The 15,257-nt window shown below is 44.6% G+C and overlaps 2 protein-coding genes across 2 annotated transcripts; both read left to right on the top strand.

The window, feature by feature from the left end:
* Positions 1-1,793: 1,793 nt before the first annotated feature.
* On the top strand, positions 1,794-8,351 carry LOC135551489 (protein phosphatase 1A-like). The gene is made up of 6 exons (XM_064982703.1): positions 1,794-2,199; positions 2,973-3,544; positions 7,523-7,640; positions 7,877-7,991; positions 8,129-8,192; positions 8,322-8,351. The coding sequence occupies exons 1-6, from the start codon at positions 1,794-1,796 to the stop codon at positions 8,349-8,351; spliced, it is 1,305 nt and encodes a 434-aa protein (XP_064838775.1).
* Positions 8,352-10,513: 2,162 nt separating this feature from the next.
* Positions 10,514-15,257, top strand: LOC135553352 (amino acid transporter heavy chain SLC3A2-like). Its single transcript, XM_064985503.1, has 10 exons — positions 10,514-10,566; positions 11,020-11,405; positions 12,798-12,962; positions 13,238-13,341; positions 13,444-13,521; positions 13,654-13,709; positions 14,106-14,304; positions 14,415-14,522; positions 14,629-14,697; positions 14,859-15,257. The coding sequence occupies exons 1-10, from the start codon at positions 10,514-10,516 to the stop codon at positions 15,255-15,257; spliced, it is 1,617 nt and encodes a 538-aa protein (XP_064841575.1).

The following is a 15,257-nucleotide window of genomic DNA, read 5'->3' as shown; positions in this document are numbered from 1 at the left end:
AAGAAATGGTCAAAGACTTCAGTCACCCAAGTCATAGACTGTTCTTTCTGCTACCGCACTGGAAGCGGTACCAGAGTGCAAAGTCTAGGTCCAAAAGGCTCCTTAGGAGCTTCTACCCCCAAGCCATAAGACTGCTGAACAATTAATGAAATGGCGACCTGGACTATTTGCATTTCCTCTGAAACTTTCTCACTCATCATTATTATTATTATTATTATTCACAATACATTCAGGATTATCCACATTAATGTAGAAGTGTTCAGAAACATCTTCTCTTATTACACAATACATTATTCACCATTCAGTTCCTATTGGGCAAAACATAATCCGTGTCACGTGTGCTCCCTCTCCGGCCTCTAGGTCACCAGGCTGCTCGTTAGAGCACACCTGTCACCACCGTTACACGCATAATGACAGTCACCTGGACTCCATCACATCCTTGATTACCTGCCCTTTATTTTCTTCCCCAGTCATCATTGGTTCTGTTTCATGTCGATGCGCTGTTTGTGTTTCTGTTCATTTATTTCTTTAACGTATTCACTCCCTGAATTTGCGTCCCGACTCTCGCGAACACCCGTACAATCCGAAACGCAACCAAAATAAACTAAATACATCCAACACGTTTGTAGAGCCACAAGCTTGATGTAGTCACATGCTGAGAAAATGGACCAAATGCTAACGTTTCGACTACTTTAATATACAAGTGAATGTGTAAAAAAATAAAATAAAACACGTCTTCAAATGGGGGGAATAGATAAAGCGCACTCATTTCTAAATGGTAAAACACATGAGAAATACCCTCAAATAAAAAGGTGACATTCTGTACTGTCACCTCATCTGAAACATTTGATCTCCAATCCAAAACGTGGGAGAATAGAGGGAAATTTACAACGTTTAGCTTCACTGTCCAAATAAATACAGAGGCGAGTGCACGTGTAGGTTACTTACTCATTCACTTCTGTACCTGACCACCACAGAGCGGGTCCCATCCCCAACCTGAACACATAACGCGACATATAACGGGCTCTATAGATAGCGTGATCAGCTCCCAACCTCATGTATACACAACATTAAATCCAGTAATCTACAAGACCACGCCAGAATGACTGCATCTGAAATAGGTCAGAAACTGCAAATGCACGCCAGGTAATTATTTTAAGAGAAACAGCAGATGTGGACGAGGAAATGTCTACACTTATACCATGTGTGTGTGGCATCGTGTTAACGAGAAGGAGAGAAAAGGAGAAAGAGAGTGGCGAACTATATTCAGTGAATAAATTGCTAACAGTTCTGAACATATACTTCAGGGATCTAATTAGAGAGTTGGGAGAGCTCATTCTATCTGTCCACCGTGCTGCTATGGAACGCTGACAGGCTCATAATCCATACTGTTCATTCGGTCATGCAGTGCTAATCTAAGATCCCTTGCAGGTTGGAGATTAACTAGTAGCAGAGAGAGAGAGGCAGTGATCATAGATTTAGGCCAATAGCATCACAGGGCAAACACTGGCCAGGGACAGGAGAGAAAGAGCGGTAGAAAGACAAGAGAAGGAGAGAGAGTGGGCGCCATACAGACACATACACCACGATTTCTGCCAGTATCTAGTGAAGCCCACCTGAACACAACTCTACAGTCTGGAGTTGACACATTGTCCACCTGCTCAGCGTGTCCAGCTAAACCCACTGCCCTGGACCTGCTGCGGGGGACACAGACTGGGAGAAGGAGGAGAGAGGGGAACAAGAGGACCAGTGCCAGGTCAGGAAAGAGACTCAAGCGGCACCTCCGAGGAACCATGAGGACAGCCAGGCGGGCCAGCACCGTGGAGGTGCCCTCCTTCCTCCGCCAGCTAGCCAAGGAGACAGAGAAGATGGTCACCTTCTTCTTTAAGGGGGGACAGAGAGATGGCCAAGAGGGGAGCGAAGAGGACTCCAGTGATGAGGATAACGGGCCGAGCGTCTACCTGGACCGGCCCGTCCTGGATAAGCACACGGCCGAGGGGAGGTCTCAGTGGGGGGTGAACTATGCAACGGCCAGCATGCAGGGCTGGAGGGCGCAGATGGAGGACGCCCACACCTGCATGCCGGAGATGGGAGGAGAGCTGGCGGAGTGGGGCTACTATGCAGTGTTTGATGGACACGCTGGCAACACGGTGGCACAGTACTGCTCCCATAACCTGCTGCAACACATCCTCGCTACAGGTACCAAATTGGGCCGCGCACTTTGACTAACTGATGGATAATCATTGTTGGCAGCCTAATTTATTTTCACTTGAAGGGAATATGTGCAAGCATTTATTTGGGCAAGTAGGGAAGCTTTTTACGACACCTATTTCCAGGGTGTGTTCCACAGACAGATATTGTTTGATAAATCAATGAACAACTTTGTCTTAGGCATGGGTGTCTTCAATTTGAGCAATAACAAGGTGCCGTTGTGCTGTAGGCTATGTGCATGGTGTATGAGGGAGAGCGTGATCTTGATCTTGAATACCAAAGACATTATCTCTCTTGGTTTTACTTTCTAAACATAAACATGGTAGCACAACATGGCAGACAGCTGTTGTTGTTGAAAACCTCTTGATCCTTATTCTTGGCCCGAAGTACGAGATACTTAATCTGACACTTGAGCCTACAGTGTCTGCTACTTAACTCAAGACAAATGTTTAATCCTAACCTACATGGCTTTAATTAAAAATAATGCCAAGAGCAAGACAGACAGACAGTCACCTCAGAGGACTACAACACAATCTGAGCTCTGAGATTTGGGCTCTGGCAGGGCACAGTGGGCATTTGTCCCCTAGAACCAAGCTGGTAAGGCTGGGGGTCAAAGAATTGTATTGTAACTATGTGTAGTTATCCTGTAGTTTGCCAGACTGTAGTTAACTTCTGCATGTCAATTTTAGGCAGCGAGACCTAATTATGCTTATTTGTCACATATAGGCCAGGTCGTTAACTCGTATTGATCTCTCCTCCAGGGCGCGTAAAGGCAGAGGAGGACCCTGACGACGTGAAGGAGGGGATCATCGAGGGCTTCCTGGCCATTGACAGCCACATGCACACACTGACGCGCCAGGAATGCTGGGAGCGCAGCGGCTCCACGGCGGCCGCCGTCATGCTCTCGCCGCAGTACGTCTACTTCGTCAACTGTGGCGACTCGCGGACGCTCCTCTGCCGCGACGGCCAGGTCATCTTCTACACGGAGGACCACAAGCCCTTCAACCCCAGGGAGAAGGAGCGGATACAGAACGCGGGCGGCTCGGTGACCCAGCATAGGGTGAACGGCTCCCTGGCTGTGTCCAGGTCCCTGGGAGACTTTGACTTTAAGGAGGTGGACTGGAGGTCCCAGACTGAGCAGCTGGTCTCCCCAGAGCCAGAGGTGTACGAGCTGGAGAGGTCCCCGCAAGACGAGTTCCTCATAGTGGCTTGTGACGGAGTGTGGGACGCCATCGGCAACGAGGAGCTGTGTGCGTTCGTCCACAGTCGCCTGCAGGTGTGCGATGACCTGAGGGAGATCTGCAACCAGGTCATTGACCTCTGCCTCTATAAGGTCAGTGTATAAATGATCAGATCCCACTACATGCAGAGTCACATTGATCCTAAACCTCTGCCTTCTCTATATGGGTACATATGCAGGACCAGAGTATAAACTTCAAAAGGGGTACACTCAATAATTGCCAAAGTGAGTAAACTGCAACAATGACCATAACTGGACATTGTATGGAATGTCAGAGGGTGCTGGAGGTGAGAGGGTTAAGAGGACTTTGGCAGTATCTTCAGGCAGTGATATCATCCCCACGGCCTTGGCTGTCCTCTCCCTTCCTGGAGTCCTGGAGACTAATACCATTCCAATACTCAGTGTTTAGATCAGTCAGAGGATTTAACAGCAGGACACAGCCAGGTTGGTACAGCAAGGTGACTTACGCTGCACTGCAGGGAGTCTCCTCGATAGGCAATGGCCATTTTTCTAAATACAGTCTAAATATTGTCTTTGATTCAAGATGATACTTTTTTGATTCATTTTATCATGGAGTCCTACTGAGACAAAGGTCTATTTTACAGAGGAGCCCCGAATGACATAAATGACAGAAAATGTACACATCAAAATATAAATACAAAATGGAAGCAGAAAGAAAATTGCGGTCATAAAAAAACAAGACATTGATCAGTAATAAGATCCTCAAACAGCTCTCTGAATTGCCCCAGAGGCACCATCACATCCAATTTAAGAACATTCTCAAGATTCTTCCACAAATGAGGTGTAAGAAGACTAAAAGCAGATGTACCTAACTCCGTAGAGACCAAAGGAGACCTGGGGGTGGTAACTCGAATGTCTAAAGTTGAGTAATGATGTCCGGTAGAGTGGGACCTTTTATTGAAAAGGGCTTTTTTAAATGAAAACATGAACCTACGTGACATCACAGAGGGCCAACCGACTTTCTGGTAGAGAATGCAGTGATGACATCACAGAGGGCCAACCGACTTTCTGGTAGAGAATGCAGTGATGACATCACAGAGGGCCAACCGACTTTCTGGTAGAGAATGCAGTGATGACATCACAGAGGGCCAACCGACTTTCTGGTAGAGAATGCAGTGATAACATCACAGAGGGCCAACCGACTTTCTGGTAGAGAATGCAGTGATGACATCACAGAGGGCCAACCGACTTTCTGGTAGAGAATGCAATGATGAGTGCTAAAATTGTCGGCCGTCATAAAGCTCAGTGTGTCATGACAAACTGCATCTAACGGCTTTAATGAAGTGGCAGCTGTGTTCATCTCGATGATGTCGCAATACTCTAGGACCCAAAGGAACTTAGACTGAATGTTCTGCTTTCTACTATTTAGCCAAAGAGGCAGGACCCATTTCTGTCGAAGAAGACCACTTTTATTCTCAGCGTCCTAACTAACTCATCAATATGCTTTTTAAAAGACATCATTTCATCTATCCAGGTGCCCAGATATTTCTAAGGGACACGATCAATATGGACACCACCTAAAGTACATGTTCTTAAATCATCAGTTATTTTTATGCACTTTACACAAAAGGGGTCCACAAATGTTATTCGGCTGTCCCCATAGGAGAACCCTTTTTGGTTCCAGGTAGAACCCTCTGTGTAAAAGGTTCTACATGGAACTAAAAAGGGTTCTACCTGGAACTAAAAAGGGTTTTTCAAAGAGTTTATCCTATGGGGACAACCGAAGAACCCTTTTAGGATCTAGATAGCACCTTTTTTCTGAGAGTGTAGAGAACAATATATACTTTGTTTTACCTGCACTCGATACTAATTTCAGGTCAATAAAGTTATTCTGTAATACAATGAAGGCAGACTGTAGTTCAGAGTGGGCCTGGTCAACCGCGGGGGTAATAGCAAACACAACATCGGTATACAGTGCAGGTAACACTTTTTTTTTTAACAGACAAGTTGATCTTGTTAACGTAAACAGATAAAAGTACACAACCCAGAATTGACTCCTGCAAGACACCTTTCGTAATATCCAGAAAACCTCATTTAACACCATCAGTAGATACATATTGAGTTCTATATATCATTTCATTTTTAAACCGGTTACATGCAGCCTGGTCTCGGACAATTGAGGTAAGCCTCCGAATTAGTTGTGAGTGATCAATAGTATCGAAAGCATTTGACAGGTCAGTGAATAGGGCAGCACATTGTTGCCTTTTATCCATATAGTTAACCACATCATTTATAACTAGGGTTGCAGCAGAGATGGTGCTATGACCTGGTCTTAAACCTGACTGATGTACATTTTAGAATACATTTGAAAGATAAGAGAGATCTTAGCTGAGAATTAATCAAGGATTCTAATATTTTAGCTAGGCAAGAAAGTTTAGAAATAGGGCTCTAATGATTTAGGTCACAAGGGTCACCACCTTGGTGAAAGGGGAGTACATGATGGCACTCATCACTGGTGTGTGTTGAAGGGCCTACATCAATACATACCTAATGTACCAAGCATTATGTAAGCAGTTATCTTATTCAGGTCTGCTTAGGACTTACAATGGCACAACCTGTGCCTGTCCTCTAAATAGCAGGATTATGAGAGGGAGCTATAGAGGGAGGGAGAGAGGGACAGAGGTGAGGGCAACACAGTGGATTATGGGTGAGTGTGTGTGTGTGTGTGTGTTAGACTGTCAGGGTCTCAAGGCCACACCAGCTGGGAGCTAAGGCCTATTAACCTGGCCAAGAAGAGCCTCACTTTATCAATGGCAACAGAACAGAATTACCTCCTTGGAGTCTGTACTTCAGCTAGATGGGTTTTTGTTGTAGCACACAGCGAACCTAGCTTCTCAGCTCTGTGACACGACATCACAATAACCAATTAGTCCCCATAGAGATCCTATTAAATTACTAGAGAGGCTATGTCATGACCAATCACAAGTCCAGAATGGGGTGAAATGGCAGCCATCTTGATCAGAGAGAAATCCAAAACCAGTCTAATTGGAATGAATGGCAGTAGAGACATAGGTGATGCATTTCCTGCTTTTACTTATGAAGGAATGTAAATGTAAGACGTGATGTTTCATAAATTGTGTAATAGAATTATAGTCAACCTAAAATATTGTCATATAATTATAAATACTGTTTATACAGGTTTATACAAACGCATGAATAGACTCTAGAATATATGTAAACAGACACAAATGTCTCAGATTTTGTTTTTGGGGAAAGCTGTGAGCGCTATTATATGATACAATATCAGTACTTGTTGAGTTTACAACTTGTATAAGATCTATCATCAACTGATTTGAGCCAGTGTATGGCTGTGGATTGACTGCATTGTTTGAATGGAATATTGGCATATTAATTAATGGAATCACTCCTCTAAAACTGGCTGGCTAGCTAGCTAACACACATACAGTGCAGATAAATTCTTCACATTCATTGTTTTACACAATATCTTATCACAGCACTGGCAAACCATGGCTGAACTTTGGACCATCGTTATATTTTAGCCATTTAGTATCCATAGCGACTTATGTCCATTCTGGTATTCTAATTCTTAATTCTACGTCCCACTGTTCCATTGTGACCAGTTTACAAAATTCTAACTTCTGCTCTCTGTCAGTACACAATTATGACATCACAGTTTCCCTCCACCTGCAGGGCCATGTACAAATCTTCCCAGCTGAAAATATTTTTACATGACACAGTGCACTTTGAGACTTCACAGTCCTGTTCTCCATTGTGATGTCATAATGACACTTATTTTATTCTCGGTTCACATTATCATTAACCATGCAAAGAATATTCCTCATCACATAATTCCTCAAGTAAACCATCAATAGTGGCAGCAATATGACAGCTTTTTCTCCCCCATGACATTTCATTTAGCTTTTCAATGTTTGGGGTAACAAATGACATTATTGAAATGAATCATACGCCAACAATGTTTCCTATTCATATAAAATATTGGCTTATGCTTATCTTACAAGAGCTCATAGAACTGTGCCTATATCCAGCAAAGGCATTATTCCTGCACTGCCTCTTTGTCGCCCCCCACAGGGTAGTTTGGACAACATGAGCATCATCATCGTGACCTTCCCTGGTGCACCCCAGGTGTCACAAGAGGCCCTACAAAAAGAGGCCGAGCTAGAGACGATCCTCGAAGCCAAAGTGGAAGGTAGGTATTTCGATGGGCTTGAGTTGCGATTAAGCTTACTATGCGACTCGAAACCATCTTGGCTTGGCCTCACTCACAGTAGGCTTTCACATTAATATGGCATCACACCACATCAAAACGAAACTTGATAACAATAACAAGAGCGCTGAGACAATGGCAGCTTAATTCTCCCCTCTGACAACAGGGACCGATCATTACGTAACTCTCTCCCTTTCTCTCTGTCTGTGTGTGTGTAGAGATTATCAACTTGCTAAAGTCACGGGACAAGGACCCTGACCTGCTGTACGTGATGAAGTTTCTGGTCTCTGAGGACATACCTGGCCTGCCACCAGGGGGGGGAGTCACCAGCAAGTAAGTCACTCAATCACATGACTCACCAGTAAGGGGTCAAAAAGTGACCAGAGGCCTAGATCCGTGTGAATAAATGAGTAATTGTTTATATTAAATGTTCATCATTTGTCATAACTTTTTCTCTTTTTCCTTTGCAGAAGAGACTGTGTCATCTCTGCATATCAGAAGTTTGTAACGCCCTTCAGATCTCTGGAACCGATGGTAGGAGAAGACCAAACATAGAGGGCACGCTCTTGCACTGTCTCACTAAACACATAAGCGCAAACTGGACTACAAAAGTAACTAAGTTACTTTCCCCCCCTGACACGTAATTGACGCGTCGCATTCCAGGACATCGGAGGATCTGAAGAGTCCAACTAGTCGTATCCATGGAAATGTATTCTTCAGCCTCGCGTATCCATGGCGACCATTTAGAATTGGGGCCTCCGCTTTTCAGCTGAGCAATCAGTCAAGAGCTAAATAAAGAACTATGGTGGGAGGGGGTGTGACCTGGGCCTGCCCTTAGCCAATCATCTCTTCTCTGTTCCTCATTTGCACTGTCTATCAACAAGTCTACTGTACTAGAGAATATCAAAGTTAGCATTATTCCAGTAAGGGAAGAATTACATATTCCAAAACTATTCTTTAAAAAACATGATAATTAGATATATTTATTAACTTTCTTACTTTACACTTTACAGTGCCTGTGTAGTTGCCTGTGTAGTTCATTTTCTTCAAGACGAGAAGCTTGTGAATAAGGCTGATCATGTTATTTCATTTCAAACTCAAACAGATATGTTTAAGCAGTGTGCAACTCCATACTGCCGCATCAAATTCAATTGAAAAAAAACACCCCTTCAACCATTGCAGACCAGTGAAGGCTCCGATATGCATGTGTCCTGTGATGGCATGGCCTACACTAAATAATCTGCATAATCCTGTGAGGGACCATAGGTGACAGGAATAGATGTGTGTCATGACGATGATGGACACCACATCATATGTCCAAGGGTGTGTGAATGTGTGTGTGAGTGGATAACCTGGGCTGTGGGATTATTAGCACACACACTGTAACCTGTTGTAGTTTGGAGCGCAGACGCTCACAGTTAGACACGATTTAGACCCGTGTGTCAGGTAAAGGAGTACAGCTACATGTAAAATGTTCTTCTGCTTTTGAAAATAAGCGGGTTTTTGCCGTTAGCACGTTTTTCTTTTCGATTACATGTCATTGTGCTGCCTTACAAAGCTCTCTGTTGCTGTACGGTTACTTTATTCCTCCTTCGGATCACACCAAACGGGTGGACATAGTAGCTGTATTCCATGACAGAGGTCAGAGGTCAAAAAGAGCTAGTATGCGGCATGTCTGTGTGAATCCTATGAAATCGGGAGGAAGTGGGATCCAAGAGCGCAACAGATTACCATGAGGACTTTCACAAATGTATGTCAGTGATTTGATGACTGTATGGGCATCGCATTTTAAGCCCTTAACTGACCCAAGGGGCAATAAGTGAATGAAATAAAATGACATAATGGGATTTTTTTGATAGAGCGGAGTGGGCTCTTACTCCTAAAATGTTTGAAAGATACAGCACTACAGGGTTAGACTATGGACCAAGGGAGAAGAATACAAGACAGTTCCATAACGACCCATTGATATCGTTCCAGAACTGTCTTTTGGCCAGCTGTATGCATCTCAACCAGGGGCGTCGAAAGCGGGTTTTTCCTTTCAATTAAGACCTAGACAACCAGGTGAGGGGAGTTCTTTACTAATCAGTGACCTTAATTAATCAATCAAGTTCAACAGGGGGAGCAAAAACCTGCAGACACTCAGCCCTCCGTGGAACGTGTTTGACACAGTGTTATAAACGAAGTAGGGAGCCCTTGCTCTAATGAAGCCCTAACAAGGCCTCAGACCCGTTGAACACGGGTTCTCAGGAATGTGTTGTCAGGGTGTGTCAAGACTCAACACCTCCACCCTAATTGCTCCGGGCGTAACATTTCATTTGACAGACACAGTGTCCCTCTCACCTCCATACCCCTTAAACACTAACAGGCATAAAATAAAATAAACACAACCAACTGGATAGAACTGGTCTGCAGAAAGCACATGCAGCAGAAGAGGATAAATACTAAAAAGAACAGTAGAAAGACAAGAGCTCAAAGACCAGACTGTTGCCAGATATCAGGTGCGTTATGATGCTTTTAGAGATCGTTGCATTGGATTTGACAGATATTCGGGGAGACCGATGCGGATTGTCACTTTACTCTGGTGTGTATTTCTCAGCACCAAAATCTTGCAAGACTCTTTTCAACAGTAATAGAAATACCAATGTATTGTGATAATGGGAACCTCTTTTTAACCACATTTTATTAGCCATCAAACTCACAGGGTTGGATGTCAGTCTGGTGTTGGTTGCCACAATGTTTACTAGCAGTTTATGCCTTTTGTAACAAGAAATGATGCGATGTAATTAAATAGCCAAGATTTTCTATAAATCGATCAATATTCTAGATAACATAATTCAGCATTTTATGCCTTGAACATGACATTTAGCAAATTATTCACAAACGTGGGTGTGACATGTGAGCGCCAAGGGTAGGTCATTTTACGTATTAATCTTTTTAAAAATTACAATTGTGCCATTGATGTAGGGAAATTGCGTTTTGCTTGTCACGTGGTCAGACTATTGCTTTGTACAGGAAAATAGATCGTAGCCCAGGAATTGTCTTATTTCATCTGATCAATATTGGTTAAATTAAACTTTGGTAAATGTAGCTAATGGATGGAGTTAGAATTCAAATTGACAAGGTACATTGGCTAATTGTTTTGTTTTTTTAGCGCATGGTTGGAATTTTTCAAGATGCCATGGAAGTGTGTGCACTCACCCGCCACGTTAAGAGGCGACAGGGTCACTGTCAGGACATACCTGAAAAAACTTGTAATGAATTGTAGCCTAGTTGTAGGACTATCAACTATTTGATAGTTTCGTTGTATGTAAATAATATTGGATTATGGCATTTTTCTAAATATCTGTAATTGACACTGCAGTAGCCGAATTGGAATTCAATTGAACATGGATGGTGGCTATGGCAGCACAGCAGCGGGCTCTGGGATGTCGGGCAGTCTGGGCGGCTCTGAGACGGTCCCACTGCTAATCACGGACCCCGAACCAGAGACGCCGAAATGGCAGCCCATGTCCAAGGAACAGCTGGAGCTCGAAGCCGGGGGCCCGGGGTGGAGGAAAATACGCTCCCGCCTGGTGGTGGTCTTCTGGCTGGGTTGGCTGGCCTTGCTGGGCGCCTCTGTCGCCACCATAGTGCAGAGCCCTCGGCCGGTCGCACCGCCGCTACTGTGGTGGCAGAGGGCGCTGTTTTACCGCCTACAGCCCATACTGCTCATGGACGCCCAGAACGAGGTGCCAGATGGTATCAACGGTGAGTTAAAGGAATAGGGCGGTCAGGCGACTTAAACACCCAAGAATACAATAGCTGCACTATATAGACTACTCTGTCTACACAATGTAAAGTAGCGCCTTCAGTTCAAGCACTTTATTTAATGCACTAAAAATGACAATGCAATCTTAAACGTTTATATAAGGCATCGGTAGAAATAAATTAATCCAAAATTGATATACACGGATTAATTCTACTGATATACACTATTTATACAAGTATGTGGACACAAATTAATGGGTTTGGTTATTTCAGCCACACTCGTTGCTGACAGGTGTATGAAACACAGCCATGCAATCCCCATAGACAAACATTGGCAGAATGGCCTTACTGAAGAGCTCAGTGACCTTCAACATGGCACTGTCCATAGGATGCTAGCTTTCCAACAAGCCAGTTCATCAAAATTCTGGCCTGCTAGAGCTTCCCCGGTCAACTGTAATTGTAGTTATTGTGAAGCGGAAATGTCCAGAAGTATCAACTGCTCAGCCACGAAGTGATAGGTCACCCAAGCTCACAGAACGGGACTGCCGAGTGCTGAAGCGCGTACTGCATAAAATATTTCTGTCCTCGGGTGCAACACTACCTACTGAGTTCCAAACATCCTCTGTTTTTCATGGTTTGGGTCAGGCCCCTTAGTTCCTGTGAAGGGAAATCTTAACCCTACAGCATACAATGACTTTCTAGTTGATTCTGTGCTTCCAAATTTGTTGCAGTTTGGGGTAGGCCCTTTCCTGTTTCAGCATAACAATTCCCCCGTGCAAGAAGCGAGGTCCATACAGAAATGGTTTGTTGAGATCTGTGTGGAAGAACTTGACTGGCCTGCACAGAGCCCTGACCTCAACCCCATCAAGCACCTTTGGGATTAATTGGAACGCCGTCTGCGAGCCAGGCCTAATCGCCACAACATTAGTGCCGACCTCACTAATGCTCTTGTGACTGAATGGAAGCAAGTCCCTACAGCAATGTTCCAACATCTAGTGGAAAGCTTTCCCAGAAGTGGTGGCTGTTATAGCAGCAAAGGGTGGACCAACTCTATGTTAATGCCCATGATTTTGGAATGAGATGAGCAAGTGTCCACATAATTCTGTTTGGGGTGCTGCAAAAAAATCTAACTTGCAGACCTGCTATAAAAACTTGTTTGTCCTCACTACAGACAGATATATTGTCCGCTAAACACAAGACTACAGACCCAGTACACTACTATTGAGAAAAATATTTTATTAAATACAATTCTGGGGGTGCTACAGCACCCTCAACACCCCTACTTCCCGCGGCTATGCTGCTGCGAAAATTCTCCTAACCTGCTACAAAAAGTAACTTGTCATATCTGTAAAGCTAGTTTCTGAATTTTGTGGTATTCTTCTGGTGGGTCAGTGGTGTGTGAGCAGCTACCATACCTGAAGTCCCTGGGTGTAAAGGCTCTGCTTCTGGAGGGGCTGTTTCACCAGGACGTGTCCCCACTGGATCTCAGTAAGATTAATGAGCGAGTGGGTACAGTGCCTCAGATCCAACAACTGCTCATGGAGAGCCACAAAGCAGGTATGTACCCAAGAACCCATTGCCCTTACCAGGGGCACAACTTTCACTGGGGTTGGGGGACATGCCCCCCCCCCCCTCACATTCTGAAAAAGTTATTGCCCCCCCCACTTCTAAAACCACAATTGAGCCCCTGGTCCTTACAAGTTGACTAATGCCAGACCTAAACCGAGGCCAGCTAGCCTGTATCCTCACACGGACATTTCCAGAGCTCTTGAAAGATGCACTTAACTTACAGTATGTTCTGATCCACTATTCACATGGTCTCCCTCCTTTAGGCATCAAAGTAGTGTTTGACTTCTGTGATCTGGATCTGTTCGGACCCAAAGACTCAGTAGGCAACGACTCTGCTGTGCCCTCTGACTTCACTGGCTCAATACAGGTAGGATAGGTCTTGCATGACACCATGAGTAGAATGGCTAGATCTTGGTTTCAAATGTTAGACTTTTTAATGGAGTATTAATACTTGTTCTGTTTCCCCCAGTGTGCACTCCAATTCTGGTTGGAACAGGGTGTGGCAGGATTTGGGATCTGTGACACAGATGCTGCATATTCCAAAAAGGTCAGACTGTTGAGCAATGCGCAAACTTGGTTGCCATCCAATCAAAGCCAGACCAATTTATTTAAAGTTAATTCGTTATCAGCACAGATGTTTAACTGAATGTTATCCATTCATGCCGTCTGTTCGTTTTAGACTCTGACCGAGTGGAGAGTTCTGGTCAAGGAGTTCAGCACATCAGATGATGAGAGGTGCTGTGGCACTGCGAACACTTCTAACATACAGTACAGAACAAATTATACACAACTCGCATACTGGTAGACAAGCGTTGGACTAGTAACTGGAAGGTTGCAAGTTCAAATCCCCGAGCTGACCAAGGTATAAATCTGTCGTTCTGCCCCTGAACAAGGCAGTTAACCCACTGTTCCTAGGCCGTCATTGAAAATAAGAATTTGTTCTTAACTGACTTGCCTCGTTAAATAAAGGTAAAATAAAAACACCTGTGTTCGTTAAAAGGCTATCTTTGTTTTAGTCACTAACATTGGTTAATATATGTGAGGAATCTGTTTAGGATTGAGGAATATGTAGTTCATGTTTTATAGCAAAGTCGTTGAAGTTGGAATGAAACCTGTGTGTCATCTGTGCAGGATTGTAGTGGTGAAACAAACAGGAGAGTCTCTACCTGCCCTGAATACCTCTAGCACGTCAGTCAACAGCTCATTGGTGGAGCTGGTTATGATGTCACTACTGCCGCATGAGCATCACCTCCTGTCCAGACAGGAAGTGGCCAATGCTGTGGAGAGACACCTGTCGACATCCCACGGCGAACTTTGGCCCAGTTGGACGGTAATGACCCGACATTCTTTCTGTTCATTCTATCACAAAGTATAGGCTGGTGTCCAACTCCTTATTTATTGGCAAAATGACATCAATATGGTGTGTGTGTATGATGCCAGGTGGGCGGTGAAGCATCACCGATGTTGCACAGAATACTCCTGGTTCTGATGATGACACTACCTGGATCACCTGTTGTCAAATACGGAGAAGAAATAGTTAATTCGCCGGTAAGAGACCCGAGTCCTAGGGATGCAATACAGACTACCTGCATCTGATGTGCTCATGATTTAGTACAGTGGAACACCATTGAATCGTTTTCTTTCTGTGGTGAAGAATGCGTCTGCAGACATGAGCTGGGAACGTGAGGCAGACAAGACCATTGGACTGAACGACTCTGTTGGGGTGAGTTTTCTAAGTAAAATAATATCAAATTTGTTAGTCTTCATATACCCACAGTATGACCATATCTGAGCTCAGTGGTTATAGGAAAGTTGTAGGAAAGACAGGCCTATTTTTCCTTTGATCTGTTCCTCCATTTATGACACCTCTGTTCTTTCTTTCAGGAACAGAGGAAGCTCAAACGCTCTGCCTTGGCTCTGTTCAGCTCCCTCAGTGGCTCTCGCCTCAGAGAAGAATCTCTCCTTTATGGGAGCTTCACCTTTCTCCCCTTCAACACCACCTCCCTCCCCCCCTACTCCAACTCCACCCTGGACCCCCCATCAGCCCCTGTGCTAGCCTTCCTGCGCTCTTGGGGCTGTGTCCACTTCCTGGTGCTGCTCAACCTTGGGCCTGAGGCCCAAGCCCTGGACCCAGCATGGGCTCTCAGCCTTCCCACTGCTGGGGTGTTTGTGACCAGCACAGGGATGGACCGCCTGGGCGGCACCTCCCTGGAAACACTGAGGCTCCAGCCAGAGGAGGCCATAGTCATCAAACTGTTTGAGTCTGACAGCTACTCCTCCTAG

The sequence above is a fragment of the Oncorhynchus masou genome, chromosome 13, assembly GCF_036934945.1.
Source record: "Oncorhynchus masou masou isolate Uvic2021 chromosome 13, UVic_Omas_1.1, whole genome shotgun sequence".
Classification (NCBI taxonomy): Eukaryota; Metazoa; Chordata; class Actinopteri; order Salmoniformes; family Salmonidae; genus Oncorhynchus; species Oncorhynchus masou.
The sequence above is the reverse complement of the archived record's forward strand: the minus strand, read 5'-3'. Positions and strand labels throughout refer to the sequence as shown.

Bases quoted from the DNA above. Each gene is read 5' to 3' on its own strand.
- LOC135551489 (XM_064982703.1), top strand. From the start codon at position 1,794: ATGAGGACAGCCAGGCGGGCCAGCACCGTGGAGGTGCCCTCCTTCCTC. The intron at 2,200-2,972 runs GTACCAAATTGG...TCTCTCCTCCAG, and splicing joins GCAACACATCCTCGCTACAG to GGCGCGTAAAGGCAGAGGAG. The intron at 8,193-8,321 runs GTAGGAGAAGAC...GTCGCATTCCAG, and splicing joins TCAGATCTCTGGAACCGATG to GACATCGGAGGATCTGAAGA.
- LOC135553352 (XM_064985503.1), top strand. From the start codon at position 10,514: ATGACATTTAGCAAATTATTCACAAACGTGGGTGTGACATGTGAGCGC. The intron at 13,342-13,443 runs GTAGGATAGGTC...TGTTTCCCCCAG, and splicing joins ACTTCACTGGCTCAATACAG to TGTGCACTCCAATTCTGGTT. The intron at 14,305-14,414 runs GTAATGACCCGA...GTATGATGCCAG, and splicing joins AACTTTGGCCCAGTTGGACG to GTGGGCGGTGAAGCATCACC.